We start from the raw sequence: 20,766 nt of genomic DNA on the forward strand, positions 1-20,766 counted from the left end.
CAGGGCCCTGTTCACGCAGCCTGGTCAGAGTTACCTGTACGTAGCAATGAGAAGACAAGTACGAGAGCTGTTCTCGGGGAGTAGCTGTCAGCTGTATTGGCAAATCCCCTTAATTTTGGTCTCCCTAAATTTATTAAGAACCAGTTATAGTTCCAAGAAAATTGAAAAAAATTTTTCTCATCAGTTTTATTTGATGAAAACATTGGATAACCTCAGTTAAAAGAACAGTTTCTGGAAAAATGGCTCAGTAAGAAACCTCAAGCCAGGGGAGATCAGATGGTGAAGCAGGAGGATGTGGAACTCACATCCCCCCGCGAACACATCAAAAATACGCCTACATGTGGAACACTCCTCACTGAAAACCAACTGCAAACTGGCAGAAAGGCTTCTGTGCAACCAAAGCTGAAGAAAGATCCACACGGAATGGGGTAGGGAGGGAAGAGAAGCAATCAGGTTGGGGCCTGTGCCCCAGGGAGGAGACTGAGGTAAAGGGAGGTTACACAGGTGGGGTACTCCCCGGGAGTGAGTGGTGCAAGCCACGTATGGGACACCCCAGCCCTGGGTCCGAAACAGGGAAAACCAGCCCCCTTGGCTGGTTGAATGGCTGGTGGGAATCCTGGACTCTGTTTGTGAGAAGTGCGCACTTGCTTACTCTGGAAACGGTGGAGGGGGTGGAGTGGAACTGCATAGATGGCTGACTGGTTTCCTACCACCACCCTGGGTTGCCCCAGACAGCTGAGCCCCTCTTACTTCATGTCGGCACCATGAGGGGGAGAGGGCTGCCATGACTGAGGAAAGAGCTCGGCCATCAGACACAGAGGTGGCGTCTGAGCAGGTGGGGACAGCTATTACTGGTGTTTGCACAGGCAGCGCATCAGAAGCAGCCCAGAACTCTGCGGTGAGAGCACCTCGGCCCATGCCCTGTCACGTGCTGAGAGCTCACACGGGCCCCTCCTGCTCTAGCACTGCTCCCCTCTGGGGCAAAGACGCTGGTGCTGAGAGTGAGAAGAGCTCACAGTTAGAGGAAACAGAACCAGCTTGAACCTGACTCTTAAGGACTTCTGCTTCAGCAACCTGGGACCTGCCCCTACCCCTGGTAGGGCAGTGATGGCCACTGAGCAGAGAAGCAGCTCTGGCTCACACGTGGCTCCGGCTCTAGCTCCTCCATCTCCAGCCCCACCTGCTATCAAGGTGATAGCTGCCAAAACACCCTGGGGAAAGAGGTGACTTATGCTCACATCAGATCTAGCTCTCCCACCAAAGCCAATGGGTACATACAGACTGTATAGGGATGCTCGCACACAAGGACACCCACTAAAGACCAGAATAGGTAATTGTTTCACCTGATTTCATAGAGACAGAAAGTTGAGCAAAATGAGAAGACAGAGGGAATCTGTCTCAATTCAAAGAGCAAGAGAAACTCCCTGAAAAAACAAATAATGAAACAATTTATCAGAGAAAGAAGAGATGAACACAGAATTTTAAGAAGGAACTAGAAAGTATTAAAAAAAAAACCCCTAAGAACTGAAGAACACAATAACTGAAATGAAAAACACAGTAGAAGGAATTAAAGGCAGACTAGGTAATACAGAAGAATGCATAAGGGAACTTGGAAGATCAAATAATGGAAATCACCCAACCAGAACAGCAAAAAAAAACAAAAACAAAAAAATGAGGACAGTTTAAGAAATCTCTGAGATGACATGAAACATACCAACATTCACGTAACGGGTCCCGGAAGAAATAGAGAGAAGGGGATTGAAATGTATTTGATGAAATTATGACAGAAAACTTCCCAAACCTGAAAAGGAAACAGATATCCAGGCACAGAAAGCACCAAGGGTCCCAAACAAGGTAAGCCCAAACAGACCCACACCAAGATATATCATAATTAAAATGGCAAAAGTTAAAGAGAATTCTAAAGGCAGCTAGAAGAAAAACAGAGTCATATACAAGGGAATCCCCATTAAGGCTATCAGCTGATTTCTCTGCAAAATTTTGCAGGCTAGAAGGGAGTGGGATGATGTATTCAAAGTGCTGAAAGGCAAAAGCCTGCAACCTAGGATACTCTACGTCACAAGATGATCACTTAGAATACAAGGCAAGAAAAAGAAATTCTCAGATAGGCAAAAACTAAAAGAATTCATCAATAAACAAAATATATAAAAAGCTTACACAACTCAGTATCAAAAAACCCAACAACTCAATTAAAAAATGGGCAGAAGACCTGAATAGACATTTTTCCAAGGAAGACATATAGATCGCTAACAGGCTCATGCAAAGATGCTCAACACTGCCAATCATTAGAGAAATGAAAATCAAAACCAGAAGATACCACCTCATACCTGTCAGAATGGTTACCAAAAAGCCTACAAATAGCAAATGTTGGTGAGGATGTGGAGGAAAGGGAACTCATGTACACTACTGATGGGAATGTAAATTGGTGCAGCCACTATGGAAAACAATATGGAGGTTTCTCAAAAAACTAACCATATGATCTAGCAATTCCACTCCTGGGTATCCAAAGAAAATTAAAACACTAATTCAAAAAGATACATGCACTCCAATGTTCAGAGCAGCATTATTTACAATAGCCAAGATATGAAAGCAACTTATGTGTCCAAATGTATGTATTTGACTATTAGCCATAAAAACAATGAAATTCTGTCATTTGCAACAATGTGGGTGGACCTGTAGAGTATTCTGCTTAATGAAATAAGTCAAAGACAAATACTCTATGTTGTCACTTGTATGTGGAATCTAAAAAATAAAACAAAGGAATATAACCAAACAGAAATAGACTCACAGATATAGAGAACAAACTAGTTATGGGTGGGAGAGGAGAGGGGAAGAGGGAGGGAAGAGGCAGGGGCAAGATGGGGTAGGGGATTAAGAGATACAAACCACTATGTATAAAATAGATAAGGAAGAAAGATATATTGTACAGCACAAGGAAATATAGCCCCTGTTTGTTAATAACTTTAAAGAGAGTAGAATTTATAAAATATATTGAATCACAATGTTGTATACATGAAACAAATATTGTAAATCAACTACAAAAAAAAGAAGAAAAAAAAGAAACCTAAAGCCAGAGTTTAAACTGTAATCCTTTGTCCCTAGCAGATCACAATGACTTTAAAAAGATTTAACTTAGTTTTACGAAGGTCTATTTAGTACTTATTGACCGTGATGGAACTCAGATGATTTTTTTTAAAGATAAAAATTTAATAAGTTGATAAATCACTTAATGAAATATAGACAATAAAATAAGATTCTGACACAGAATAGTAGTTTCAATTCTATTCTAAACAGCAAAGCATATAAGAATAGATGACTAGAATTCATTTACTAGTTTAAAAACAATTTTAATTAGAAATTACATCTTACATACAGGTGTTATTCCAAGAAGTTTCATTCCGTTGGCTAGGACACAGCGGACAGCTTTGAAAAGATGAAGTCTGGCCTACAAAGTATATCAAAGAATGAGTAAATGCTCGATTCAGTAACAGGCTAATTATAACAGAATAAACCAGATTGCTTTTAGAAGTAATTTTAACTTTTTCTAACTTAAAACAGGAACAGTATCTCCAAGTGCCCTAGGGTCTGCTGTAGGCAGAGGAAGGCACATTTCTGGAATCCATTACAGTAAGACTGGTACCCAAGGGTTGTGGACTGGGAGGACAGACACAGAGAATGCATCACTCTACCACCGGACATAGGAAAATGCGTTTCAGTCTGGTATGTTGGATTGTTATGGCCCAATTCTAATTATTCCCTGAGTATGTAAGTACACTGCTATAGTGGAACAACAGGATGCTATTTTAGAAACATTTAAAGACTGAGTCTGTAATGACAGTCTGAGGATGCCAGAGATTACACAGAGAAACTCAACGTAACGTACCCCCGCCACTTCAGGAGGACTGCTTTTGATGTGCAGTGTTTTGTGTGCCACAGCTGCAAGATGACTGAAACAGGAAGAGAGAAATCATGATTAGGACCAGCAGTAATTTCCTGTGTAACATATAATCGTGGTATCTAATCTCACTGCCTCAACTTAAAGAAATTGAAGCCGAGAGCCGTTAAAAGATATATCCAAGGTTGGGAGTGGAGACTGAATTCACTGCTTTTCAATAGCTGGGAAGTAAAACACATTAAACTCCAGCTTTAGATTTTGTCCTGGTTCTACTAATACTAGGTGGTATTATGATTGTGATTTCATTGTTCTTAAGAGTATGGTTTCATTGTTAATTTTGTAAGTGTAGGGGATTCCTTTCTAATAATCAGGTTTTCCTCATTTAGGTATCCGTCAAGATGAAATGTAAAACAGCCCGGCCAGCCCCCCCTCTGTACGGGGAGCAGGTCGGATAATACTAGTTATCAATCCACTCTGCACACACTGGCCACTCTTCTTTAAAGCGTTTTTTGTTTGTTTGTTTGCTTGTTTAGGTTACGGCAGCACGTAGAACAGTGCGCCAGAGAAATGGTGCTTATGACATTTGTTACAGTGATTAAGTGACATTTAATAAGACTTTCTGGTGTCTTCATCTCTATATATCTAAGTGGAAATTAAAGGGGAAAAATCATTAAATCTGGGGAAGATAGGGTAAAAAGCATAAGCAAGAAACAGTCCCAATAAATCTGATTTCAATAAATCTTGAGTAAAAGCAAATATTTCCTTTCTTAAGAAGATACAGCTGTTGCTATAAGACTCAACCTCTATTCAGTTTTTAAAACAGCTACCATGAAATTTCTATTGAGTGTCACCTACTCACCTTCCAGTTCATTCTCTACCCTCTATCTGACTGACTTTTCTGTGCTTAAAACCTTTGGATGGACCCCACTGCCCTGAAAATAAGATGCCTTAGCACATAACACAAAGGCCTGTACACATTTATTTCTCATTTGTTCCAGAATTATGTTTGTAGTTCTTTTAATGTATCATTTTTTTTTCTAGGAGGGAGGTAATTAGGTGTACTTACTTTTATTTTTAGAGGAGGTACTGGGGATTGAACCCAGGACCTTGTGCATGCGAAGCTTGCGGTCTACCACTTGAGCTATATACCCTTCCCCCTAGGGTATCAGGTTTTTGCTCAGCTCTGGGCTTTCCTCTCCTTCTCTCCCACCTTACTTCCCCTGACTACTATCTACTCCTTTCTTCTGAGAAGCCCTCTCTGATCCCTGAGGCTGAGCTGAGTGCCCAGATCTGTCCCTCATGTCCTCTCTAGCCTAACACATACACACTGTACTGTAACTACCTGGGATGTAGCTTTTGGTTCCTGTTCACTAAACTGTAGTGACCAGACCTTCAATCACTGAATGAATGAACATTAACTGCTAATTTGCAAAGATGAAGCATGAATTCCTATAACTTGAAGCACATAATTTTTTAGGTCAAGGGATTTATTTACAGGAAAACTTTAGATGAAAGTAACATCCCTTGTCACATTAGGTCTCAATTGTCTTTTAACACCTCAAAATAGGGAATCTATCAAGTACCTCAGAGTTAGAAGGTAACTGACAATGTGCCTGGGTTGAAGGTCCTGAGATGACCTATAAAGCACCTCGTCGAACCTAAAAGAAAGATGACAGAAGCGGTTGGCAGGGGAGACTGGGCACATATTCCACTAAGCTAAGATACTAAGACAAAGATCTATGAAGTAAGGTTGACTTGACCCCATTAATGGTAGAACATATATGGAAAAAGACCTCGTGTAAATTTAAAGGTAAAGGCACATTTTTCTTTGTTACAAATTCCCTGATGGTGGGCATTTCCTAAGTCATCTTCAGATCCTGTAGGTCTAGCCCAAAGCAAGGACTCAAATCACAGCTGTTAAAGTAAATGTAAAAAGCCTCTAGCCATGTTTAGGAACATAACCTAGAAACTAGCAAACAGTCCAAGAAAAGCTGGTTGGCTTAGAGCCAAACGTGAGTAAACTAACCCCTCACCACGAAAAAACCACTGACCACTGTGTGCCAATCAGAGAAAACTGCCTGTTGCTAACCATCCACATCCCTTCCAGATATTCCAGAGATCAGTCAGTCTTCTCCTGACAAGTCCGGCCTCGCCGAGAACGCTTGTGAGAGCTCAGAAGTACGGTCTCTTGCCCAATGTATTTGAGGCTGAACTGAAACCAAGAGGCAACTCAAGGGTTTACAGTCTCAGGGAAACTGCATGAAGGCAGGAATTTTCCTTCACTTATCACAGAGGGTGAGAAGATGACTGTTTCTAAAACTAAAAGGTTATGCTTTTACCGGGCTTTACATTCTCATACCATGACCTGAAGGATGTTGGGCGCCTGGGCTACTTCAACAGTGACATTTTTAAAGCCTAAGGATTAGCCATGAGCATGCCCTCTGTCTGCCCCCAGACAATCACTTCCCAGTCACACCTTTAGAAAAGCGCTGTCTAGAAGCAGGAGGCAGGGGCCAGCTACTGGCCTGCTCCCTCCAGTGGTCAGTAAGCCACGAGTCATTTCACTGAGGACAAGCAGACTTGATAATGCTACGAAACCATACCTGAGAAGATGCTGGAGAATTGAAACCGACTGTGGCTCTTGTAAGCAAGCAGTGTTGAAGTCATTTAGATAACCGCATCCAAAAGTCTCTTCCAAACTGGTATCAAAAGTTTAGAAAAACAACCAAGGATTAAACAAGTCATCCTAGGACTCACAATTGCAAGTGATGAACACCATCTCATAGTACACAGTCTTCTCTCCTTAAAGTCCTACACTTGGAAGCCAACATTGTTTCACTCAATGCTTCAATTTTTCCTAAATCTGTTTCTTCATCTGAAAATGGAGTATATTCTTTGGCAGGGTTATTCTGAATATCAAATAAGGTAATACACATAAAAGCATTTCTTACATAGGTGCTCAATAAATAAATGTTTAAAAAGCCCCACAAAACCCCAAACCTAACAGGAAGTCCACTGTACTTTAGCCTGTTTTGAATATGAGATGTCAGAGAAGCCCAGAAAACAGGGCCTTTGGTCTCAGAATCACTGCAGCCAGGTCCCAGCCCGGGAAGGACAGAGCAGCCTCTTCTCACCTGTGGAGGCGGGCGTGTGTGTACTGCAGGAAGACTCCTGTGTCCCCGCGACTCTGGAAAACACGATCCCAGCTGAACTGGTAGTCGGATAACAGTAAGCCTCTGAAGTCCTAGAACGACACAGTAAATCTTCAGTGCTGTGATTTGTCCTAGCAGCAAATTAAAGGTTCTGCCAGGAAGCAGTCTTCACAGACCTGAATAATGAGGGCTGCGAGCCCGACCCTCTCTGCTGTCTCCTGTGGGTTCTCCAGTTCTTTGGTAGCTGAAACAGATAAAGGCAGCTGTCTTTTAACCTGCATGAAACTACAGAATCAGGGGTTGAAGTGGAGATAAAATCTGCCAAAAATGTAAGTGGACAGTATCAAGAACAAACAGGTGCACACTGGGCAATCTACTTTCCTAATTTGGGCTAATTTGACTTTGACAATGACTTTTCCCAAGCCCTCATTAAAAGGGAAGAAACACAAATTTATTTTTCTTTCCAAGATCCCTTGTAAGACATTGGATATAGTTGGCACTTATTTTTCCAAGACTGAAGTTAAACAAAGCCATGAGGACTTGCGGCTTGTCTCTGATTATGTAACACAGGAACTCTGCATAACCACTCCAACAACTGAGTGACAGTGCTGAAGCTGCCCGTGAAAGGCGGCTCAGAGCATACCAATTTCCATTACTGAACTCAGCCACAGCTGAGTGGCAAGTCTAGAAATCCTGGCACCTCTAATTAGTGAAGCTATTTTTGACAAGGTTAGTGAAAGTTCAACGGAGGGATGGTCAGAATAAATCACACTGCACAGAAGTCCAGCAAAGCATAATAGTGCACGTAAGTTATGACAGCAACAACAACAAAATGAATTCACTCTTAACGGAAGCCATGTTCTGTAGCATCCTTAATCGAATCTCATTTAAAACATCCTCCAGAAAAGTAACATCTCCTCTTCGTGTCTTCATTCCCTGCACTACCCCAAAGGGCACATGCTGGCACCTGAAATGGAGCAGGCATTTAGTTAACAGAAAACTAAAAAGGAGCTGGTGATCCAAGTACATAATTATACCCTTTTAGAGAATAGTTTGAACTTTTAACTCTCATAGGTCTTAAAAATTTGATAAATTAAATCTGTGACTTGTATGCTACAAGAGATGTTCCACACACAGCTTCATTTTATAGAGAATCATGAACATCTGATTAGATTACTAGTCGCGTTTATGAAAAAAAGATGGGAATTAAGAATATTGAAAATCAAGCCACTGAGAGCAGATGTTTAATAAACCACCTATTAAATGTTTATAAGTTAGATATGAATATAACTAGGACATAAATTAATGCAAAGAACAAATCTGCTTTTCTACACTAACATCCTGAAACAAAGAAGTGAAGCCTGAATGAAGATCTTTAAGAACTTGGTACATTTTTGGACGTGGCTGACCTAGCAAACCTTTAAAGATCCTGAGTAGGCAATGAAGAACCATGCAGACATTACCTTTCCGCCCAGTCATATCCCATGATCTGCAGCATTTGGAATACTTGCTGAAAATGCTTTTTTTGCCCTTTATCTGTCTGGAGGGGAAAAAATGTATTTAAAAGAAAAGAACAGGGGTAACTCAATCTACAAAATAGGCTGGACATAAATCAAATGAAAATATTTGAGTTTTGACAGACTAGACAGATCACTGTCAACTGATACGTTTTAAATAAACACACAAAGAGGATGCCGCTGGAAGAAGGTCTAAGCTGAGTGCTCAAGAGCAGGCAGTCAGAGCTGCAGCACCCCACTGAGTCAGGAGGAAAGAGGAACTCTCACGTTCTGAGTTTTCTATTTAAATTCCTTCTCTCTCAGCTGTTATGACCTTTAACTCCAGGAAAGCCAAAGCTAAGCTCTGAAAGATATTTAATAGCTACCTTTTTCCTTTGGGGAAAGGGAGGGTGCACATGGGAAAAGAGAAAGGGAAGAAGAGTCCAGAGCATTATTCAGCAAGAAAAGGAACAAACTAGTAATACACGCAACAGTCTGGGTGCATCTTAAGGGCAGTCATTAGGCTGAGTGGAATGAGCCAATCTCAAAAGGTTACCTACTGTGATTCCATTTATATGAGTCTCAAAGTGACAAAACTGTAGTGATGGAGAGCAGAGCAGGGGTTGCCAGGGGTTGGGGTGAGGGGAAGGCGTGGTTATTAAGTGGTTGCCACAAAAGAGTTTGTTTGGTGATGGAGCAGCTGTTTTCTGAATATGGTGATGGTTACATGAATCTACATGTGACAGAATTTCGTAAGAACACTCCCTCCCCCTCCACCAACACACATCCAGGCCCACACACAAGTGTGTGCAAAAATTGGTGAAATTTAACTAAGGCCTCTATCAATGTTAGTTTCCTGGTCTAGGCAAAGAATTATAGTTACATAAGCTATTATCTTTGGGGAAGGCTGAAGGGTATATGGAAATTCTCCTATTCTGAAACTTCCTGTGATTCCAAAAATATTTAAAATAGAATCTTTTATTTTAAAAAGTGCATTATAGTATGTACATATTCATTACACATGACCATTCAATTGAGCATTCTTTTTGACTATAAAACAATGTGAACTTTTTGTTTTTAAGTTTTTTTAACATAGTGGTTGCCACTATAAATATACTTAACATTGAATTCTTTCTATAGTTTGACAAAATTGTTTGCGTAGTTTTTCAACATAGTATTCAATGTCTATCTTTGCAGTTTTCATGAGATAACCTTTGTTCTTTGTTGTGATTACTTACCACATAAATCATTTTATCAAAATTATACTTGTCCATTCGATCTATAGCAGCTGCAAGATCTCTGAAAAACATGGCCATAGATTTAAGAGTTATTAAGCAGATCTGGGTAATCATTTGTTTTACCTATTTAATAGTAATGAGGTTTTTGTAATTAAGAACTCCTGTATCCCACAGCCTTGGGTATACTACCCATGCTTATATAATCCCAATACCATACTTTGATACAAAAGAATAAGAACAAATATAGCTTTGGGAAAAGAATTATGAAAGTGATTGAAAAGATAAAAAATAAATTAAAAAAATCTCTGAGGCAAGTAGTAATGACAATTAAAATAGCTCTAGGCAAAATGTTTGTAGGTAAATGTTTTATGATTTGTTAATTAAGCCTCTATTGGAAAGAATCACCTACCTGTCACTTTTCTGCAATACACTTTCTTAAAGAACATATTTAAACAGGTTATCTGCTAGCTACTCTTCTATTAGTGCATGAAGGACTTCCAAAGTCTTGGATCATCATAAGCAAGACCTTCTAAAGCATTCTAAAAGACCATAAAGTCCTTTGACAAAAATTCCACTTATCTCTTGCTTCTGATTAAGAACAAAAGACCTTGTTCACAATCAATATGAAATAATGAAAAATAAGCCATGAACTATGAAGTTTCAAGTCAAGATTATGAAAATATTTAACTTTAAAATTAAAGCTATTTTAATTAACTAGTGGGGAATATACTCAATAACTATATAATATCTTTATATGGTGACATATTGTAACTAGACCTACTGTGGTGATCACTTTGAATGTACAGAAATAAACAGGAACTAACCTAGTGTTGTAGGTCAATTATACTTCAAAAACAAATAAACAAACTCAGAGAAGAGATCAGATCTGTAGCTATCAAAGACAAGGGGTAGGGGGAGGAGGAGCTGGATGAAGGCAGTCAAACTCCCAGTTATAAGATCAATAAGTACTAGGGATGCAATGTACAACATGGTGTACAATTAACCACTGTATGTTATATATGAAGTTTTTTAGAGAGGAAATCCTAAGAGTTCTCATAACAAGAAAAACTTTTTTTTATATTTCTGTAATTTTGTATCTATATGGGATGATGGATGATCACTAAATTCATTGTGATAATCATTTCATGATGTATGTAAGTCAAAATCATTATGCCGTACACCTTAAACTTATACAGTGCTGTATGTCAATTATATCTCAATAAAACTGGGAGGAAAGAAATTAAAGCTATTTTTGCTTAACAATATATGATACTGGGAGGACTTTAAAAGTTTCTAGATATTTTGAAATGTTGGGAATCATCAAAATGTCACTGGTGTAACAGAGCATGCATTCTGAATGGAGGCAAAAACCAGCTCTTGAGGGACAAAAGAAATCCTACTCTTTTTATGTATAAAGTACATATATACATATAATAAAAGATATCCATGGTGTTAAAATTTCATGAGGATGGACAAGTAGGAAAAACATGGCTAAAAAGTCTCCTGAGAGGGGTTATAATACAAAAAAGATGTTGTAAAACAGACATAGATTATCCCCCAAATGAAGTCACAAACATACACCCCCATTATAGTTTTTGATTTGAGCCAATGACAAAGAGAAATCTTTTGCTCCAATGAAAGAATAAAAGAGAATTTAAGAGAAAATTCTAGGCTTAGTTTGTAGAACTTGAATTTAAAAGCCAGAAGTGCCAGGTCCTTTAGTTCAGCTCTCTCTTTTCACAAAGCAGGAAACCCTGGCCCAGAGGGGTTATGTGATGGTTATGGTCTCAGAACAAAAATCCAGGTCTCCAGCCTCACCCTGTGCTCTTGTCAGTATCTTCCTGCACTTCTGTCAGTTACAACAACTCCTTTAATTCACTTTCACACACACACATGTATTCTCTAAGGAATCCACCGAAAGGGCAGAGACAAAGTTAGAGCAAGGTGAGAAATCAAACATTTCGACAAGTGGCAAAAAAGACATTTATTCTCCCAAAGAAAAAAGAGAAAGTATAGGTATTAAGGTAAACACACAGAAAAATCTAGACCTAAGGATAGCTCCAAATAAGATATCAGATAAGGACAGTTACAGAGTCTTTATGACATGGAGCCTCTATTCTGAGTGAACACATTTCTTCCTTTTTTTGAGTATAGATGATTTACAACACTGTGTTAGTTTCAGATGTACAGTATAGTGATTCAGTATTTTTGCAGATTATATTCCATTATAGTTTATTACAAGATAATGGGTTTAATTCCTTATTGTTTATATGAGTAAACATTTCTTATAACCACTACTGAACAATTGATTTAATCTGTCCAGCAATAATTCGCTGACACAAGAAAAATTTTCTACTGTATATTTTTTTATACCCAGAAAAAGAAATGTACCTCTTAGATATATAGGTTCTTCTTACTTCCTAACTCCAATTACATGGAATTGATAAAGGGAAATTCCAAAAAGTAACAGTAAGAGATCAATTTTCTAAGGAACAGTAAAAGAGTCAGGTGGTTGTTTCAGGTTGTTTGGAAAAAATGACGGTAGTTAACAACAACAAAATCTCATTCCTTTAACTATGCTACAAAAGTGGTCTGCGATTCGAGATAAAACTCTAGCCTGAGAGACATTAGAACCTTTTTGCCAAAAGTGCTTGAGTGTGGCCGTGTTTGCTTGTGTGGCCTTTTTATTGTCGTGCCTCTTTCTGTTAGCTTTGTCCTAGAAATAGGTGTGCTTGACTAACCCATTTCTTACTGATTAACAGAGACTGCTCCTTTCCACAGGGGTTGGTCATGGAGACAGATGGAAAAAATGTAAGTGACATGGCCTATTTCTCCCTTGGCCTATTTCACCAGTCAGAATGGGGCCTGGGACTTCCACGCATGTGAGATGATCTTTACAGAGTGAGGACACCACTGAGCCAATATGGGCACCTTTCAGTATATATTTTCTGCCAATGTGCAATCGTAAAAATATTTATAGTTAGTGATGAGGTATCTCAATTTTATAGTCTGTAGAACAATGTATTCAGTGGGGGGAAATTCTAAGATGTTTCACTAATTGCGAACAGTTTTTCAGTTACTTTTCTGATGCTGTTAAACCTATTCAGGAACTATGAATGGCAACAAGTAGAAATCCAATTAATATATCTTGAGTAATGAGAACAGGGGATTTTAGAAACTAGGATTTGGTAACAGTTTTGAGAAGAAAATGATTGTCTTAGCATTAATCCTAGAACAAAGAACATGAAGTCATACATACATTCTAACCATGACTTTCACGTAAGATACAAACCTGGTTGTGTAGAGAGAAGTTCCATCGCTTCGCATTACAGTACAAATTGAGGACAGGTCGCCATTCCCTGAAAGATCCACTACAGCTGTGCCTTTTCTAGAAATGCAAAAAGATAACTCTGAAACAATAGAATGAATCAAGACTTTTAGAAGTATAATATCTAGGGGAAGGTATAGCTTAGTCGTAGAGTGTGTGCTTAGCACGCACAAGGTCCTGGGTTCAATCCCCAGTACCTCCATTAAATAAAACCTAATCATCTCCCCCCAAAAACCCCCCAAAAATAAAGAAATAAAAGTATAATATCTATAATGTTATCTTTGGTGAACCAGAAGCTACTTTTATTACTTAAGTAGCAATAAGCAGTGTAACCAACAATGAAGAAAAAGAAAAACTCTGACTGTGAATCTATCAAGAGTAGGTACGATGTAATTAACATTTACTAATCCTATCTTTCTAAAACTTGTAGCTCTGGATGACGTGCTTACATACTAAGTCTCTAACATACCCAGCTGAAAAATGAGATTTCAACTATGGTTTAGCATTAAAACATCACATTCTTCTTCTAATCCAACTTATTATAACATTCAATAAATAGTGAGCTAATTTTTAACATGCCAGAAAGTACTCTTGAATAATAAAACCATGGAATTTTGTTATTGTCTTTCCTGACTGGTCAAAAATTAAGAGTCCGTATATGGCAATCTAACAATTTCCCTTACGGACATTACTGAGGACATCACACTGTGAACCACATTCTCCATGCCTTTCTTTAATGATGACAAGAGAAACTGCTCTTTGGTACTATGAAAAGTGGCTCCTCTAAGCGACTGGTTTGCTTCTGTATTACATAGGCCTAGGCGCCCATGAATGGTACCATTTCTGTCTGGCTGACAGGAAGCTTAAAGCTATATCAGAAATCTGCCTTAAGCAAAGAAACAGAATCCCAGTGTGTGTTACAGGATGTACTAATACCATCCCTCACTTTCTATTATTTTTTCTGCCCCCTGCTTCCCGATTTCTTCATTTTACTCTTTCAAAAGCTTGTTGTATTTAACTGTTTTCATAAGCTGCTCTAAGTCCTTTTTTTAAAGGGATTTTTAAAAAGCAGGGTTGAGTAAGACGTGCGTTCTAATTTCCTTTGCCAGTTATACCATGTCAGCTTGTGTGACCTTAGGCAGATCACTTGTACTTTCTGTGCTTGTTTCCTCCTGTGTAAAGAGCAGATAATATTCTTTCTCCCAAGCTTACCAGCATTTTATTGAGGCAGCAAAAGACAGCATGTGGGAAAGTACTTTGATCAGCAAAAAGCACTATGAAAAATGCCAGGAAGGCCACACACCACATTCTGTTGTCCTTCCTGAGAGAATACATCAACACCGACTTCAAAGAAGAACAAATAACTTTCTAAAGAACAGTAACTTGATCATACACTGTTTTCTGCAGGAGTCCTTTACTGTCCAGCAACTTTAAGACTTCTTGAGATTTTTCACGATAAAATGATTCTCCTGAATATTCATCAAAGTGTATTCCTAGACGCTAAAGGAGTTCAAAAACAAAAGAAAAGAAGTTACGTAAATGTCCTATTATTTTAAAACAAAATAGGATCTTCTGCGGTCTGTCACACAGATGGAGGAAAAAAGAATTAAATCAAGTCACCCCTTGACTCAACCCTTCTAACAGCTCCTCCCACACCAGTCAAGTCCTCACAATGGTGCTGTGCTGTCCAATTGGTAGTTGCTAGACACGTGTAGCTACTCAAATTCAAATTAAATAAAATTGAAAATTTAGTTTCTCAGTCACCCTATTCACACTGCAAGTGCTCAACAGTCATATGTGGCTACTGGCTATCACAGATACGATACCAAAGACGGCACAGATAGGGAACATTTCCATTGCAGCAGAAACTAGACTGGACAGCCCTGGAATAAAGCGTCCTATGTCACGCCCCACTCTACAACCTCTTCAACCTCCTCTCCTATCGTTCATCTTGCTTACTTACGCCAGTCATGTGGGTTCTTGACTGAAATTCTCCTCATTCCATCACAGACAGCACACCTGATCTCTGCCATCCTGCTTCATTTTTTTCTCCCTAGCATCATCACCACCTAACAGACTGTATATATTTGTGTTTAATTTGCACTGTCTTGAATTTGTTTAATCTGCTGTGTCCACGCTAGAATGTAAAGTCCATCAGAAAAGAACTTATATCTCTTTTATTCACTGTTGTATTTCTCCCATCCCCTAAAATGTTATTAAAGGAACAAATTTATACACATCACATCTACACCTGAGGAAGCAAAAGAAGAAAAATGATTAAGAAAAAATGAAGGAGATGAGGAGCAGAGGTCAGTGGTAGTGTGTGCTTAGCATGCACAAGGTCCTGGGTTCAATACCCTGTACCTCCATCAAAATAACTGAATGAATGAATAAATAAAAAAATAAACCTAATTACCTCCATCCCCTGACCCACCCCCTCTGCCCAAAAAGAAAAAGATAAAGCGAAGGAACAATAGAAGAGAGAAAAGAAAAGCCAGATCGAAACGAAGTATCAGAATGTCACCTCATACGCAGCCTGTGAAGTTCAGACTTTAGGATTATTTCGTAGCTCTAACTTTCAGCCCAAAGGACAATATTTGAGTCCTAATTATCAACTCAATGACCAATGACAAATCTGTTCTTAAAACATGAGCTTCAGAAGCAACCTTCCTACCCAGTAGTACCAGTCAAGAGCTGCACCACACGTCAGGAGAGCAGGAGAGGGGACAGGCACCTTGTAAATCCGAGTGTACTCCTCTATGCTCAAGTCCCGAAACTTCTGCCAGAGCGCAAGGGCTTGCGTGTCACCCAGTTCCAGTCGCTGGAAGAATTCATGTGCTGATTTGGCTACATTTTTATCATCTGCTGCTTCTTTATTGACTTGTACATAAACCTAAAAGCACAACAGTATATTAAATGAAGTACATAACTAGTCATTCTTATCTCCAAACAGGAAAAGAAGAAAACAAAACACTGCTGAGAATTCTTATTTAAAGTTTATACAAATGCCCTTGTCACAGGGTGTAAACTCTTTTTGGTTTCATTTTTTGCCATGGGCCCTTAGTGAGCCCTACTGGGACCTATTCTCAAAATGCATGAAGTAAAATACATAGGATTGTAAAGGAAACTGTGTATTGAAATGGTTATTCAAATATTTAAAAAGTATTTGTGATATAGTAACAGATGAAAACACTCAATTTCTGACTGAGGTTAGAGAAAATAATATATCATCTTTTTCTTCTTATCCAAGTTCACAGACCTTTAGGTTAAGAATGCCTGGAGGAAAAAAAAAGCCTGGTTTAGACTAAGCTAGTATTTCTTCTTCTTTTTTTAAAAAATGTGAAATTATTATTGCTGCAACCTTTCCAAGATAAGGTTGAAGAAAGTAGAATGGTTCAATATGGGAATGAAAAGGCCAAAGGATAATTTAGCAGTTGTTTTAATGAAAAAAAATTTAAACTGCTCTCTAAAGCTGCAGACCAGAAAAACAGGTGATCTCAGAAGAGCTTTTGGATAGTTGGCTTAATTACACTCCAACTTTGGCTCTTCAGAACTGTGCGGAGCCCTCACTTCTGGACAGTTTTGTGCCATCTGTCTCTCCTGGCTTAGTTCTGTGCCCACCCAATGACAGGAGTGGAGCTGGGTGACTTATTAAGGGCTCTTCCAGCTCTAGGATTCTGTATTCATAGAATCACTTTCCGGTTTTCTAAAATGCAAGGTTAATAAATGAAATTAAGATATCCTATACCTCAATAAAAAAATATCAGCATTGTAGCTTAAGCAGTACTGAAGTTATACATATGGACTACAAAGATTTTATTTACAGGTTGCAACTCATTTCCAGGGTGAAACATGAACAATAAATTTACCATCATTGTATTTTTTCCAGAAAGCTATTTAAGAAGCATGAAAGTAATAAAAATCAGCAGATAAAATACCCCAAAATATGAGGCTTCTATAAACTCTGATGATAATATAATCAAAATATCATGGCAGCAGCATTTGGGTAGAAAAAGTGATTTTATAGCTGGAGAATATGTTAGGACAACCATAATGTGGCTTATACCCACTGGATACTACCAACAAAAGGGACAGGGGTCATGCCCTCAAGCTAAAAATGTTCCACCTTTCATAGATGGCTTGTGTTAATTACTGGGTTGGCAGAAGTGAATAAATAAGTACTCCTAAATAAAGGTTAAAACTACCTTTTTTTCCCCCTTCTTTAAAGCATACTGTGCAGAAATGGGTTAATATAGCAGGCCTGGAAACTGCTATCCTTAAAATGTCTAGTTTGCAAGGTTAGCCTTGGCTGGCATCTGGGAACTTGGATTTTGAGAATGTTCCCACCAACCTAACTGGTAAGAGTAGCTCACGATGCCCAAACTGCTTGCGCAAACAACACGGTTTATGCTAAACACCCGTTCTCCTTCTGGGAGTTTGGAAACTTTAGTACACGCTAAGCAGAGGGTGTCAATGTAATCAACCCACAACAGAACCTACCAACGAGCTTCCATGGTGGACAACACTTCACACATGTGGTCACACTTTGTTGTAGGAGGAATTAAGTGCATCCTGTGTGACTCTACTAGGAGAGGACTCCTGGAAGCCTGGGCCGGCTTCCTCTGGGCCTCTCCCTTTGCTGGCTTTGCTTTGCATCGTTTTGTAGGCACAGCTGAGATTACAACTCTCTGCTGAGTCCTGCGAGTCCTCCTAGCAAAGCCCTAACTTGGGGGTGGTCTTGAGAGATCAGACCCACGTATCATAAAAAATTAATTTTTTCATGGTCCTAAGAATAAGTCAGTTAGAAGACAGAAAAAGATTTTGGTAAGGTGTAGGAAAACTGAGAAAGCAACACTGTAAGACAGTAATCTGCAGACTGCCTGACTTTTGAAAAGCCTATCCATTGACAACTGCTCAACAGTCCAGCCTACAGGAGTAAAGACACGTATGTCTATAAATGGTTTGTGATTCAAAATCAATCTCTTTTTCCCTCTCTCTCTCTCTCACATACACATGTGTGTTTGCATACAATTTATAAGCAAACATATATAAAATATCATTTTCAGAAGAAGAAAGGCATTAGACTTTTTAAAAAAAATCTATGACTCTAAACTCAAATAGCCAATCATTTAAAAATCTAATATTCATTCAAAACACTGATTAAGAATATTTTTAGGAAAAACATCACCAGAGTCTTTTCACTTTCTTAAAATTTAAAATAGAAATAATTAAAATAAAACAAAACAAAACGCTTCTTTAAGAATCTTGGCATTTCAGCAATTTGTGGTTATAAACCAAACATTCCTGAGAATCAGCTGACACTACAAAGAGAAGAACAAAAGAGCCTTAATTAGCACTTAACTGCCTGTAAATGCACTATGTAAAATTGTAATTATTAACATTCATCAACATTTTAGAAAAGAAACATGTTTTCTTTCACAAAATAAACTGAATATGATGTATTTCTGAAATTATAGGCAATTTTTAATTTATAGTCACCATAAACCTTTTACTCTTAGAAATTATGCATTTTGAAGATGGCTCCCTTTTGAGGTTAGGTCTAGATTCAAAGGGAGTAAAAAGGAAATTTTAAATTTGGATTTGATAATAAGACAGTGTGGCTGAAGAGAAGTGATTCTGAGGATGGAAACACAATTTTTCTTTTATTAGTTACTAGAATGCAAAAGCCAGCTGTATTTACATTACAGAGTAAACTAAATGTCTGAGACTTCCTGAAAGGAGAATTAACCTTTTCCCTATTTCTAGATGTTGGGCTTGCCAAAAAACATAGGACATTTTATTTCTAATTTAATTGATTAAGATAATTACAATCAGCTCTTAGGATGATCTGTCTAAATGTAAAGAAGTAAGCGTGAAAAACTGAAGTAGCAGATAATGCCCTCCTATGCCATCTTAATCCTTAAATTTGATTCTAGAATTCTGTTAGCTACACAGGCACAGCTGAGTTCCTTGGTTATTTGAAAATAACCCCATCCCTGGTTATTTTTGTCTTTAAAACTGAGAGTAGCTGCTAAGGATGGTTAGCACAACTTAGACACTAAAGACCCTCTTATCTGAACATTTATTTGTCCTCCATCTTAAAATGCATTTATTTTTAATCTCATTTTTATGAAAATAACATGTAACAAATTCACAATAATATTTCACGCAAGCAAGCTCATTGTTTAATGCTGTCTCATGTCTTGATCGAAAATTTCTCTTGAGACAGATTCCTAATGTCAAATGAAATACTAGAGAAATTCCAAATAATCTAATTTAAAATATATCAATACATCAAACAGTTAACAATAAAGTAAAAACTTGCTAGGTAAAAAAATAACTTGTTTAAAGTAATTAATTCATTAATTTCCAAATTTCTCCTCATTAGTACATCATTAGCAGCATATAAACAGCATTTTACCATCCATTCATCTTCTTTTAACATCTGGAATCGCCTCTTTCTATCCTTTGAACGTATATAATAACATCCAAGACATTTTACACTTTTTTCCAAGGGTGATAATTACTAACTTCTCGCAGAGCACTGTGTACTAGAGCCTAATAAATACTTTCTTATGCTGAAAAAAGAGTTTTTTGCACATTTCAGTGGGTGGGATCATGACTGAGCTTTAATGTGTCCTCTTGCCTTACTTAGTATTTCCATCCTTGTTCTAAAACACTCAGAGGACAATGGGACACTGCAGTGCTATTCCAGGAGAGCAGGGGTTAGGGAGAAAGGCAAGTGCCTTGGGGGAGGACGGTCAAGAGCAATGGCGAAGCGGAGAAGTTGCCAGAAGAGAGGAAAGGAGAACTGCCTGCACTGAGGAGGAGATGAGAGAAACACTCCCCAAAATAGCAGAAGCTGGGCAGCCGCTCAGGTGGCAGTGGTCCCGCAGACAGAAATGGTTCACCGTGTCCCTACACAGGGAGACTGGTCTCCGGGCCACAGCAAGACCTCCTGGGTGAAGCCTGTCACACAAGCAGAGCTGTGTGTGCCTCCAAGGCATCATGAAGGTTTGGATACTGGGCATGTCAGTCAAGATCAGTGTGGACCGAAGCCAAGAAGAGGCCTCTATGGCTGCCCTGGATGCACATGAGAGCCTCTGCATGATCTGGAGGGGGGGATCCCTAACATTGCCTTAAGGTGACTCCCACCACTGTCAAAAGTGATGGCTGGGTTCAGATTTAGGTTTATAATTTAAAAGCTATTTCTGGTATGTAAGTGTTATAATGAGTAAAATCTACACCAAACATTAACAATCACTTTCCCTGAAAAAAGTAATGTGACTTAACCAACAAAGAACTTTTGAATTCAATTCTTTAAAAAATAAAAGATCTTAACTGCAGAAATAATCCTATATATGTCTAGAATTTATTTTGTCTTGAATTACCTTCTTAAGTTTGAGGAACTGTTTTGAGATTCTAAAGCCAGGAAAAAGGAACAGACACTTCCTCTACATTTAAAAAAATGGGAGCAAGTAAACATTACCTCTCATTAAGTTAAGTGCTTTGGTCCTGCCCCATTTTCTACTTACCACTTTTTTTTTTGTTACCGATATAGGGAAACTCAGGGTAAAATCTCTTATAGACCATTACCTGGTAATACATCATCTCTGACTTTCTATGTCTTTTTTTTTTT

General features: G+C 38.5%; 1 protein-coding gene across 6 annotated transcripts in view; it reads right to left on the reverse strand.

Annotated features, from left to right (window-relative positions):
- The window catches only part of RARS2 (arginyl-tRNA synthetase 2, mitochondrial), a 63,287-nt gene that overhangs the window by 2,717 nt on the left and 39,804 nt on the right, over nucleotides 1-20,766 (reverse strand). For 5 of the 6 annotated variants that reach the window (XM_006200306.4, XM_072965586.1, XM_072965587.1 and 2 more), the window contains 12 exons: nucleotides 15,862-16,020; nucleotides 14,521-14,627; nucleotides 13,092-13,187; nucleotides 9,800-9,860; nucleotides 8,529-8,605; nucleotides 7,908-8,032; nucleotides 7,242-7,309; nucleotides 7,048-7,157; nucleotides 6,517-6,612; nucleotides 5,497-5,571; nucleotides 3,902-3,965; nucleotides 3,345-3,463 (listed from right to left, as the gene is read on the reverse strand). In XM_006200306.4, the coding sequence (XP_006200368.1) occupies nucleotides 3,377-3,463; nucleotides 3,902-3,965; nucleotides 5,497-5,571; nucleotides 6,517-6,612; nucleotides 7,048-7,157; nucleotides 7,242-7,309; nucleotides 7,908-8,032; nucleotides 8,529-8,605; nucleotides 9,800-9,860; nucleotides 13,092-13,187; nucleotides 14,521-14,627; nucleotides 15,862-16,020 (1,125 nt within the window). In that variant the 3' untranslated portion in view covers nucleotides 3,345-3,376. Of the gene's footprint in view, nucleotides 1-3,344; nucleotides 3,464-3,901; nucleotides 3,966-5,496; nucleotides 5,572-6,516; nucleotides 6,613-7,047; nucleotides 7,158-7,241; nucleotides 7,310-7,907; nucleotides 8,033-8,528; nucleotides 8,606-9,799; nucleotides 9,861-13,091; nucleotides 13,188-14,520; nucleotides 14,628-15,861; nucleotides 16,021-20,766 lie in introns of those variants that run through there. The other variant, XM_015236014.3, reaches the window with a different exon arrangement.

This window comes from Vicugna pacos, chromosome 8, assembly GCF_048564905.1.
Source record: "Vicugna pacos chromosome 8, VicPac4, whole genome shotgun sequence".
Lineage (NCBI taxonomy): Eukaryota > Metazoa > Chordata > Mammalia > Artiodactyla > Camelidae > Vicugna > Vicugna pacos.